The sequence below is a fragment of the Bos taurus genome, chromosome 7, assembly GCF_002263795.3.
Source record: "Bos taurus isolate L1 Dominette 01449 registration number 42190680 breed Hereford chromosome 7, ARS-UCD2.0, whole genome shotgun sequence".
Classification (NCBI taxonomy): Eukaryota; Metazoa; Chordata; class Mammalia; order Artiodactyla; family Bovidae; genus Bos; species Bos taurus.
In genome coordinates this window covers 58,518,233-58,531,730 of record NC_037334.1, presented here as the reverse complement: position 1 = coordinate 58,531,730, position 13,498 = coordinate 58,518,233, and the positions used below count along the sequence as shown (strand labels likewise).

Sequence of the window (13,498 nt, the reverse complement as noted above, 5' to 3'; positions counted from 1 at the left end):
TGAATAAAAATAACATCCTATTCTTTTTTTTTATAATCATGAATTTTCTGTCATTCCTACTTCAACATATCTATAATCAGTTGGAGATGAACTTTCGCAACACGTCCTGTTGTACTGCAGTCATTGACATCAAGGGCCTAACTAGATTTTTATTGCATTCCAATAGGAATTTAGAAATCAATGAGTTATAACTTTATTAGAGTGAGATAATTCTTAGAAAGAGGAAAAAACGAACATCTGCTCAAATGGTATTTTGACCCAACATGACTCTTACTATTTAACTGTCCCAAACGATTCATCTTATTAGCTTAAATTCGTGATTGCATTTTAAACAGCTGACAAGGGAGGGAATACAAATTTGTCTTTGCACTGTAAAAATTACTTTCTATTACTTTATTCACTGGAGAGACTGTGGCAATCAACAAACTAAAGAGTACTATACCATAGGAAGGATTGTAATGAGTTTAATGTTGCTTATTTTTAAAAATAAAAGCAAATAATGACTGTGTCCATGTTGTTAAAATCTTCATTCACTGATTTAATGTAAGTAAAGGGGAATATTGAAGGAAGAAATGGCTGTCATTTGGAAACTAGAGCTGATTTTTCAAACTCTAGTTTGAAAATGGAAAAATGTTTGACTTCTTGACTAAAAAATAACTCTAACTAGTCTAACTGCACAATTCAAAATGAATGGTGACTATGCAGTCCTGTGTCCTTTACAACTAGAGAGAAAAAAGACTCTAAAAATGAGAAAAATGAGCTAAGTATTCTACATATTTAGGAAACAACAAAAAGTCAAGTCTGTGAATTTTAAAAAGTCTACAAGCAAGATAAAACAAAACCCCATTTATGTTTCACTTAGAATTTAGGCAGAAATAAGATTTACGGTGTTTAAAAAAATAAGCTAGACATTGCTGGCAGGAAAAATTAAAGACAGAACTCATTCTATGTTAGCAGAGAGAGAAATGAATACTTTCATTCAGAATACAGTTCCCTTTCCATGGATTAAACTCTCCTTCCTGGTTTTAACCTCCCTGAGCTCTCAAGAAGCCTTTATCATTACCCCAAATCATCTTCTCACTGAAATACTCGTCATTTTCATACACTTAGCGTCGAGTTTTGGGTTCCTCTGTCATCCGTTGGTTCCGTATGTGTCCATCTCACTTGTTCAGCCAGACAGTGCAGATCTCTGAAGGCAGGTGGCCATGCCTCACCCTGTACCACGCCCTCCTCAGGGCAACAACTGTGCTGAACATCAGGTGCGTGAAGAGAGGCTAAGAGCCTTGCATATCCTTCACGTGACGCCTCACCTACATATTAGCCAAGTTATTTTCTGAACTGGAGTTCCATTAGCTGTAAAATGGGGACAATCACACCATCAACCTCTTGGATTTGTGGCAGATGGAAGGAAATAATTCACAAGTACTTAGCAGAGCGCTTGGTACCCAGAAGCCCACAGTCACGACAGCCTATCACCACAGCTGCTCCATCCACAGTTGCTGGCCACCACAGATAATTTGGAATCTTTGACCCAGTCCAGAGACAAAATGTTGTTGTGAAATTAGTAAGTCACATATATTTTTAAATTCTTTATTTTATATTGTAATATAGCCAGGTAACAAAGTTATGATCATTTCAGGTAGACAGCAAAGGGACTTAGCTATACGTATATATGTGTCCATTTTCCCTCAAACTCCCCTCCATCCAGGCTGCCACATAACATTGAGCAGAGTTCCCTGTGCTGTACAGTAGAACCTTGTTGGTTATCCGTTTTAAATATAGCAGTGTGTACATGTCGATCCCAAACTCCCTAACTATCCCTCCCCACATTTCTATTCTCCTGGCAACCTATAAGTTCACTCTCTGAGTCTGTTTCTGTTTTATAGATAAGTTCATTTAAATCATTTCTTTTTAGATTCCATGTATAAGGGATGGCATACAATATTTTTCCTCTGTCTGACTTATTTCACTCAGAATGACAATCTCTAGGTCCATACATATTGCTGAGAGTGGCATTATTTCATTTTTTAATGGCTGAGTAATATTCTATTGTGTATATGTACCATATCTTATTTATCCATTCCTTTGTCAATGGACATTTAGGTTGCTTCCATGTCTTGGCCATTGAAAACAGTGCCACAGTGAACATTAGGGTGCATGATCCTTTGGGACCATGTTTTTCTCTGGGTATATGCCCAGGAGTGGGATTGCAGGGTCATATAGCTTTATTTTTACTTTTCTAAGGAACCTCCATACTGTTCGCCATAGTGACTATACCAAATTACACTCCTACCAACAGTGTAGGAGGGTTCCCTTCTCTCCACACCCTCTTCAGCATTTATTGTTTGTGGATTTTTTGATGATGGCCATTTAGACTGGTGTGAGGTGATATCTCATTGTAGTTTTGATTTGCATTTCTCTAATAGAGTATCTTTTCATGGGCCTTTCGGCCATCTGTATGTGGAAGTCACGTATTTTATATCTGCCCCTTTAAGCAGATGATCTTTTCTTGACTGGGGAATCTACTGTATTTTCTTAATTTTTATTAATGCCTTGGAACTCAAGATGTGTCTTCCAATCTAATCCTCTAAGTAGCTGAAAGATGTTTTGTTATCTTTGATTCTATCAAATACATCATGCATTTTACAGATTCTTTGAAGGCAGAGATTTAGAAATAGAATTAGAGTACTCAGAAGCCTCCATTTCTTTTTCTATGTTGCTCGTCATGCTTTTAACTCTGCCCTGGGAGTCCCAGCTTCAGAGTGCACTATTATCCTCTAAATGCCGCAGACAAAGGGACACTGCTTATTTCACCATGTACATGATTTTTTTTTAACCCATTTGAAACCACTTCAAATGGAAATCAATTCACATTGATATCTAGTACTCGGAAGGCAGAAAGCTCTGGTAATTAGAGCTCTCTCACAGTTAAACCTATTTGGTCCCTACTGTCTTGAAAAGCCCTAAAGAGGTTGGTATATGTCCTGGTTTTTCCAAAACATGTATGAGTTTTGCCTGTTGTCCCAGCATAATTATTAACACCAACTCCTTTCATTCTCAGGAGTACCCTGATTGGATGATAAATTATATGATTACCCAACATGAAGGCCAACAAATGTCTGAAATTTATGGCTTTAATTTCTTCTATTTTAATTTTGTCTTTGTTATCTGTAAACCTGGGCTTTTATGCAATCAATCATCCGTGTGGCTCAGGCAGTGGTCATTCCTTCAGATTTTGCTGAACACTGGTTATACGGTGAGAAGCACACCACACATGGCCTTGTCACTGAGTTTACAATTTAGTAGAACAAACAGATATTGGGTGACTATATAGTGAAAACATCACAATGCCTCAGGAGAGGTACAAGATGCGATTACCTTTAAAACATAACACTTGGGGACACAAGGTAGGACACATCAGCAGTTGAAATACATCTGGATTGTTTTTGATCCCAAGAGGATGCCATCTTACTTTAACCCTGTATTCATAATGTCCTTGTGTCCACCTTCCATTAATATGCCATGGTGAGGAGATAGTTCAGTACAAAGAGGCCCTCTGAAGACAGGCTCTAAGTAATAATAATGGTGAGTCTGTAAAAGGCAAGAAGCGGAAACTTAATCCTTGATTTCTTATTTAAGTGACAAAACCATGACAGCAAAAGCAAATAAGGGAGAGAAAGACAGAACAAAGCTGCTTGGTATGGTTAAGTTTCTTGAGGGTGAAAATTGTGTCACATATTCGGTTTTGTTTTTCTCCTGAATTCTTCTCAGAACATGGTTCTAAGCACATGGCAAAAAGGCTCAGAGTATCTTGTGATGACTGAGAAAATGAAACTCAAAGAAAGCAAAGAACTCAGATTCAAACAGGAGGGAGATAGTGAAAAGGTGCCCCTGTGGGGGCTTCCCGTGGTCCCTGACTCCTGCCAGAGATCTGCCATGTCAGCACCCAAAACAGACTGAGGGTTGGCAATATAGGGGAGGATGAGTGAGCATGAAGACTCTGAGAGGGATTCTATGCCTACAAATATGAAAAGTTTCTTCTAGGAAGGAACTGGGTGATGGCTACCAAAATGCCAGTGTGGGAGAAAGATCTCTTGTCAATAGGATTCCCAGTTATTGAGAAAAACACCAGGTGTGTAAATTTTACTTCAGAGATTGTACATGATTAATCGGTCTGCTTTCCATTTATCCACTGCCTGAAGAGCACATTTTCAATACAAATGGGCCCTTCCAAAGATAGAAAATTAAATAATAATTATGTTAAGTGCCAAGACCAAAAAGAAAAAAAAGGATTGGTCTATGGTACTTTCACAGAGAGTCTATAAATTATGACGCTACATCTTTAATCAAGGATCTGTACTAGTTCTAACAAACTCTAGATGTTAACTCGTGGTGGGAAAATAGTCTATCTGGCCAAATGTTTAATAAATGAGACATAAAAACTCAGCAGATTCTTCAAGGATTCGAGATGACAGTGGCAGAGTCACATGTGTTGATTGTTCACTTAATGATGTTTAATGTATTATGGTATATATTTCATATATGTAATAAATACAGATTAGTATAGCAGACAGAGCTCTGATGTTAGGATCAGAGAGATCTAGGTTTGAATCTGGCAACGCTGTTTGTCAGGATTTCTCCTTGGTGAATCTATGAGCCACATTTTTCTCATCTGAAGAATGGGAGTACTGTAATGAAAAGTGGAGTCCTCTAAGTTTTGAGAATAGAATAGGATAATATATGAAAGTACCTTGCAGTGCCTGGCATATGGAAACCCAGGTAAACAGTAGCTGCTTTGATGGTGATTAGGTTCAAAATTCTTAAAAAGAACCTAGATGATAATTTAATGTCTCCAAATCACAAAATCTCAGATTTAATACTGGTCTAACTACAACTGCTCTGCTCATTTATCATTTATTATAGAGATCAAGTGAGATACTATACAGGAAATTTCCATCAAAACTACCAACTCCTTTATAAATATCAAGTATTATCCTTTTCTCTCTATTGTCTGTTTGGGTTTATAGCTACTTGTGTTATTTGTTTGTCTTTGACACAAATGCCCCAGGTGAAAGAGATACATTGCTTTTGCTGACTTGTCTGCAGCACACCCACACCAGGGACTCACTATAGGGTGGATGATAGAAGTTATGACTCAAATTTTCTCTCCAAAGAATTTTCTTCCTACCCATTCTATGTCTTTCTCTTTATGCACTTTCTTCATTTAATATTTATTAAGCCCCAATATGTCATTTTTCCTTCTCTTTGTCTAGGCTTAGTTATAAACAGCACCAATACTCATTAATTCTGGTTTTGTTGTTTACTAATGATGACCTTGGGAAAATTAAGTTCAATGTACTCAGTATTACTTTTATTCGCAAACTGGGGACATCTACCTCCAGTATTGCTATACGAATTAAGTAAGAGTTAGATGTCACGTTCCATAAGGACCTGTTGAATGCAGCAGGTTGCACATCCGCTCCTATGCATTCAGCCCAAGGCTGCCCCTTGGACTTGACTGACCTGTGAATGATGCGCTGGCTCTGCAGGTAGTCCAAGGCCATGGCCAGCTCACAGATGAAGAGCTTCACAGTGTCTTCCTGGAAGCGGACATTCTGCTGCAGGTGGTAACGCAGGTCCCCGCCCAGCAGAAGGTCCACCACCATGAACATGTCTTCCTCATCTTGGAAGGAATACCTGGAAAGGAATTAGAAATGCAAGTGGGTTAAATACATTTACACACTGAAGAGGCCTAGAGGCAAAGGACATCTTATAGACCTGAGCCAAGCTTTCCTGAGCTAAGAATCCAGGCTATGGGAGTACTGGTCTATTACTTGTTCTAGGTCCTCAGTTTCTGCATGCGTCAAATGCAAATAATAATAAGATCTTCCACATTTGATTATAGTAAAGACTAACTATGATGTGTGTAACAGTTTTTTTTTTTGGTGGTGGTATGGCTTCCCTGGTGGCTCAGACGGTAAAGAATCTGCCTGCAATGCTGGAGACCTGGGTTCAATCCCTGGGTTGGGAAGATCCCCTGGAGAAGGGAACGGCTACCCACTCCAGTATTGTTGCCTGGAGAATTCTGTGGACAGAGGAGCCTGGTGGGCTACAATCTATGATCACAAAGAGTCAGACACGAATGAACAACTAACACTTTACTTTTAACTAAAGACTAAATATGATGAGTGTAACATTAAAAAAAAATTATGTTTAATTGCAGGATAATTGCTTTACAATGTTGTGTTAGTTTCTGCAGTACAACAACACAAATCAGCCATAAATATAAATATATCCCCTCCCTCTTAAACCTTCTTCCCACTCTGCCCTTCTAGGTTGTCACAGAGCATTGAGCTGAGCTCCCTGTGTTATACAGCACCTTCCTACTAGCTGTTTTATTAATACTTTTGGTAATATATATGTTTCAATGCTACAATGAGTATATATTTAATGTTATTCCTGGCATACAATAAACACCCATTAACCGTAAGTCTACAGAGCTATAAAGCTCAGAAAATGAAGAAAACCCCATTTATTCACCTGTTATTAACAATCATATCTTGAACACATTGCTACAGAAGGTCCATAAAACACAAGTCATGAGGCCTCCTTGAACCATCTCTTGCTTATTTTTCCACATTAACAACTTCATTACTTAACATTATAACAAATCATAAACCACACTCATGATAAGAAAAAAGATATAAAGAGAGCCATTAAGAAGTAAGTGTACAGGAAAGGGAAGTAAGTCACTCAGTCCTGGGGATGAGCAGTGACAGGAAAGCTTCTCAACACAGGAGACACCGGAGTTAAATTTTGAAGGATGGTGACAATAATAAGTACAAAATAAAGCCAACATGGCTGTTGTTTCCATTAGATGGCTTCTCTGGGGCAGGCAGAGAAGGCAATGGCACCCTACTCAAGTACTCTTGCCTGGAAAATCCCATGGATGGAGGAGCCTGGTAGGCTGCAGTCCATGGGGTCGCTAACAGTCGGACATGACTGAGTGACTTCACTTTCACTTTTCACTTTTATGAATTGAAGAAGGAAATGGCAACCCACTCCAGTGTTCTTGCCTGGAGAATCCCAGGGACGGGGGAGCCTGGTGGGCTGCCGTCTATGGGGTCGCACAAAGTTGGACACGACTGAAGCGACTTAGCAGCAGCAGCAGCGGGGGCAGGCTCTAAAAGCACTCTACACATGATGTGTCATTGACTCCACAATGCTGCTCTTATGCTCCCATTTTACAGAGGAGGAAATCAAGGCCCAGAGAACTTTAAGTAATTTACATGAGATAAAATACCCAATAGGTGGTAGCAGTGAAGGGGTCTCCAGGTCCAAAAATAAGATTTGAAAGAGGAGAACAGCCTGGATTAAGCAGGGACATGGGACAGAACACAGTGCGAGGAGGGAAAGGAGAAGAGTGTGGGTTTGTTGGAACCATGTGTGATGGGGAAGCTGGAGAAGAAGGCAGAGAGCAGATCCCGACAGGAGCTTGTTCACGAGTCTGTGCATGCTGGAGAGACACTGGAGAGGGTTAAGCAAGACACATGATCAGACTTGAAGGAGCAAGAGTTGGAGGGATGGGAAGAGGAAATGAGACACAGGTGAGCAGGATTGGCCTCTGCTTGTTTGTAAAGAACCTCCTGTACCAATGCATTCCAACTGCTGATTTGTTTTGTTTTCCTCAAAGCACAGACATGATTTCTAGTCACAAAAAGCCCTCTGTATCAACACTATTGTGACATGTTTCTTTTGACATCATGTCACAGAGATCACATTTTAAAGTTTTATTTGAATCACAGAATTGAGAGACTGCAAAGCAGTGCCCAGGGATGCAAACCAATGCAGAGGGACAAATTCTTTGCTTAGGAAACAAATGTAGACTATCAATGATGGAAGAAGTGTACTGAGTACATTTTCTTCTTTAGAATGATCATTGTGCTACAGGAAGAGGAGACTTTCAAACAAAAGAAAAATGAGCAATTCAATGAAGCATTAATCTAAGGGAGTAACATTCTAATGAAAACTAGGTTCTCAGAGTTCACTTGTTAAACAAATAAAATCTGTTTACCACTGAAGACTGGGGTGGGGAGGGATTAAGATAGAAGCACAGGAAGTGCTTGGTAACAATGTGAGAAGTGTAGGAAGTGTTATTCTTCAGCTTCATGCAAGGACTGGCTGGGTATCTCTGCCACAAGTTTAATGAGCACCAGGATAGGTGCCTGGACCTGGGAGATTTGGTTCACAATCCTCCCAGCTGCACCACTACACGTTATATCTATTGTGTTTTACAGGTTTTCAGGAAGTAAGGATGTGCTAATTATACGCAATCCTGCCTGACACCTATTAGCTATCCTCCGCTAATAGAAACGATGGCTCATGGCATGTGAGCAGGGTCTTGCTGGGATAGCTGGCAAATGAGGTAGGTGAGGACTGGATACCAAAAGGAGAGAGAAGAGAGCGCTAACCACGAGCATCACTGGATGCCCCTGGAAACAACCTAGGCAGAGTGGGGTCACATACTGGTTGTGTTCAGCTCCCTGCTGGAGGCAGGGTGGAGGTCCCCAAACTGGTCACAGACCAGAAAACTCCTCTCCCATTACTTCATTTAACTTTAAGTGGGGGACAAAGGTCTTATTAAATTCACCCTGAGGGAACAAACATTTTTTACTGTAACTTGGGCGAAGCTATTTTTATCCAAAAATAAGGACTGATAAAGGTGCCGACTGTGGCAAGTTCACAACAGTGTTGGATCAAGCAGGGGACGATTAATCAAAGAAAGAAGCAGCCCAGGCGAGAAGCACCATGCTTCCCTTGCTCAGCAAGATTTTAAATTTATTTAATCATGGAGCCAGGTGTGGCTGTTAAAAATCCTCTTTCCCCTTTCACACATCAGATCTGAGGCCTTCTATCATAGATCCTAAACTCTCAGAGGGAGAGAAGATAAGTATTTTATTTCCAGAACTATATTCAGTAAAATATGTGAGCATAATGCAGTTTGGTAATAACTAGAATATGAAGGTTCATATCATAATCTGATTTTTTTTTGCGGCATAAAAGAGTAAGAGCTTCCCTGTACCTTGGCCATTTATTCCATAGTCTCAGAGATGCATTTTTCATTACTTTTAAAATAATGCTGTATCATGGCTTATTTATTTCTCAGTTGACAGCTCCAAAATTAGCAAGTCTGGTCCCCATGCATGTGAAATGCATTGTAAAGTCTGCTCCCTAAGAGAGGAGATAAGTGACAAAGGACTACCACCCTACCCCACCCAACCCCACCATATTGCGGTAGACTACTCATAGCTCTCTGTATCATGTTGAAATTCTCCAGTCCATTCTACACACCATGGTTATCTTTTTACAAGGTGAGTTTTATGTTCTCCAGCCTCAGGAATCCCCTTCATCTCTTTCCATGGTCTGCAGGACCCTATGTGATCTGGCCCTGTTTACTTCCCCAGACTTATCTTGAAGATCTTTTCCTTCCATTCCTCAGCTAGTAGTTCATGCCCCTCTAGCCTTAGGAGACTGTGCTGTGGTGTGGCCTTGCCTGGCCTTGTGGTGTGGTCTCAGCCCAAGGGACACTTCTCACAGAGACATTTCTAATACTCCATATGAAATCAGGTCTCCTATTATACACAATGCCATATTCTTGTGCACACAACTTTTCGTAATTTGAAAGTATTTCCCTTCATTCTTTTGGATTAACTGCTTTCATTTCCACTATGCCATCAACCAAATCAGTCACTCACCTGCTTGGAACTGGAGCTTTGGAAAGAACTATGGAGTTGGCCAAAAAGTTCATTCAGGTTTTTCCATAAGCTGTCATGACAAACCTGAATACCCTTTTTGGCCAACTCAATAAAATATTTTCCAATGGAATGTTTTTTAAATTGTGAGTCATAATCCATTAATGGTTGTGAAGTCAGTTTGGTTGGTTTTAACAAGCACTTAAAAAAAAATAAAATAGACTGAATAACATAAATGCTATTAACATGTAAGACTATAAAGATTGTTTGTGCATATAATGTGTGTCTCTCTGAGTATATCTCCTGGGTTGTGATGAAAAATATTTCTTCCTGTGGGTGACAGAGAAAAAACCCTAAAAACTATGATATTAGGGGAACCTGCTGTTTGTTCCAGAGCTATGGTGTCAAATCTGCATTGAGAGTTTAGCTGAGCAAGGGACAGTTCTGATGTCTCCGTCTAGCAAAGCATGGGAAATGCAGGACAAATATCAGTTATTACTTTTAAAAGTTCTCAGCTTTGTAGAAAAAGATACTGATTCATCAAAGATGGAATCCATTTAGAAACACACAGATAGAAAATACAAATGGAAAATGCATAGGCTTTAGGCAGGCCTAGGTTTAAATATCAAATGTGACTTTAGAGCAAGTTCCTTAAAGGAAACTGAAACTCAGAGAGGATATTTGTACATAAAAAGCAAATTAGATATAACATTTGTAAAGTAATTAGCACAAAGTGTGGCACATAGCATGCTGGTAAGGAACTTGGCTCTGGGGTTAGACTGCTTGTGCTCAAATCCCCTTTTAAGGGGAGTTCTGCCTTTTAAGGTTTTTAAAACTGGATGCAGCAAGTTATATAAGTCGTCAGCATGTCCATCTATACCGGTACATACTTCACAGGGCTGTTGGCAAGAGTAAGTGCAGGAAATACACATAAATTGCTTAAAACAGTACCTGGAAGTACCTTGAAGGTAGATATTATAATTACCTTCGTTTTTCCACCTATGAATGTAAGATAGCTCTGGTATTAAGCAGATTAACTTATTTTATGCATTGTTTCCTATTATTTTACATAAAATGATTATATGAAGATATTTATTGACTGGTTTATAGCTGATTTACAATATTGTGTCAGGTCTACAGCAAAGATTTTCAGTTATATATATATATATGTAGTCAAAATCGCTCAGTTGTGTCTGACTCTTTGCGACCCCATGGACTATAGCTGGTCAGGCTCCTCTGTGCATGGAATTTTCCAGGTCAGAATACTGGAATGGGTAGGCGTTCCCTTCTCCAGGGATCTTCCCAACCCAGGGGTTGAACCCAGGTCTCCCACACTGCAGGCAGATTTTTTACTGCCTGAGTCACCAGGGAAGCCCATATATATAGATATATATCTATATTCTTTTTTGATCCTTTAAGATATTGAATATAGGTCCCTCTGCTACAAATCCTTATTGTTTATCTATTTCACATATTGTAGTATGCATCTGTTAATGCTATACTCACAATTTATCCCTCCCCTGCCTTCCTTTGGTAACCACAAGTTTATTTTCTATGCCTGTGAGTCTGTTTCTGTTTTGTAAATAAGTTCATTTGTACTACTTTTTAGATTCCACATGTAAGTGATATAATATTTGTCTTTCTCTGTCTGATTTCATTTCGTATGATAAACTGTAGGTCCATCCACATTGCTGCAAATGGCATTATTGCATTCTTTTTCATGGCTGAGTCATATGCATTGCATGTGTGTATATATATATATATATATATACCACAACTTCTTTATCCATTCATCTCTTGGTGAACACTTAGGTTGCTTCTGTGTCTTGGTTATTATAAATAGTGCCACTAGGAACATTGAGGGTATGTGTATCTGTTTGAATTAGCACTTTTGTCTTCTCTGGGTATATGCCCAGAATTGGGATTGCTGGATCATATGGCAACTCCATTTTTAGTTTTTGAAGGAACCTCCGTACTATTTCCCATGGTGGCTGCACCAATTTACATTCCCACCAACAGTGTAGGAGGGTGCCCTTTTATGAATATATGTGTCATCAATGGTATAATCAACATGATTCCCATTAATTGAGCTCTTATTATGTTCTGATACCATGCTAGTTACTTTATGTATTATTGTATTTAATTGTTACTATAAACTCCAATACTTTGGCCACCTCATGCGAAGAGTTGACTCATTGGAAAAGACTCTGATGCTGGGAGGGATTGGAGGCAGGAGGAGAAGGGGACGACAGAGGATGAGATGGCTGGATGGCATCACTGACTCGATGGACATGAGTCTGAGTGAACTCCGGGAGTTGGTGATGGACAGGGAGGCCTGGCGTACTGCGATTCATGGGGTCACAAAGAGTCGGACACAACTGAACAACTGAACTGAACCAAACCGAGTATTGGGTTGGCCAAAATTTTGTTTAGGTTTTTCCGTAAGATATTATAGACAAACTCAAATGAACTTTTTGGTCATCTCAATATTATTCATGAATTTGCCATGACAACACTGAAAACCTAATATTCATAAAAATCAGATTTCAACAGTTTATAAATAATTATGCCCAGTTGTTTAGGGTGTGTGTGTGTTTGTGTTTGAACTGAAATGCCACAGCATGCACAACAAGCTGAAAGAAAGGTTAATCGCTAGGGTACCATGGGAACTAAATTGAGAAAAGAATCTAAATTCGCTTTGGTATCATTTAAGAGGGAGAGAATTTACACACCTCCTGTGTCACAGTGAGAAGACTGATCAAGGCTTGATGCGAGCCACTGACAGTGAGAATGTGGAGAAATGGGCACTTTCACGTGCTCGGGGGGAAGGCAGTTTGGTAAGAGTGCTTTTGAGGACAATTTGGAAACACCTCTTGAAAAACACATGGTATTTGACCCTATAATTTCACTGCTGGAAAATTTCACCATAGACACATTTGAAAAATTACACCAAGATGTAAGGATACACAGGACATTATATAAAATAAAAAACAATTTGCATGCCCATTAATAGGGAAGCATATGAATAAATTATAGTATATTCATGTTACTGATTATACAGCAACTTTTCAAAAATGAGGCAAATCTATATTCTGATAGGAAATGATTTTCAAAAGATACCGTGATGGGAAGATACATTACATGGATGCTTAGTGTATATACAAGTATATAGTGAAAAAAAAGGCTATACAAACACAACCACAAAAGGAAAAGCAACACTTTACATACATATGCTGGTATATGCATAAAATCTTTTTGAAAATAAGGTAACCAGTTATCTAAGTAGTAAGATTATGCCATTTTATTTTTATATTTAGAAGGCCTAATAAACTCAACAAAAATATTTCTACCTTGATATGCCTGATATATTCTGTCTTCTTGCAACCAGAAGTAAATAAGCCCCAGAAATCTAGTACACAGTATAGTGAATATAGAAAATAGTATTGTATTATAATCAATAAACTTGCTAAGAGATTAGAACTTAGTAATTTCAATCACTGAAAAAGGAGATCATTACATGACATGACAGAAGTGCTGATTATCACAACAGCAACCATATTACAATACATAAATGTGTCAAGCTAACATGCTGTACACTTAATATTGCACAATGTTAGATGTCAAATATTTTTCAATTAAAAAAAGAAAAAATCATTTATGTTATCTTGGCTCATCAGGAAAGGAACTAACACAGACCTGTCAGCTTCTAATCTATACTAATGATCTAGAAGTTTTCGTCAAATACT

At 38.8% G+C, this 13,498-nt stretch overlaps 1 protein-coding gene across 2 annotated transcripts in view; it reads right to left on the bottom strand.

The window, feature by feature from the left end:
* The window catches only part of STK32A (serine/threonine kinase 32A), a 133,296-nt gene that overhangs the window by 58,942 nt on the left and 60,856 nt on the right, over positions 1–13,498 (bottom strand). For both annotated transcript variants that reach the window (XM_005209541.5, NM_001105047.1), the window contains 1 exon segment: positions 5,524–5,697. In XM_005209541.5, coding sequence (XP_005209598.1) covers positions 5,524–5,697 — 174 coding nt within the window.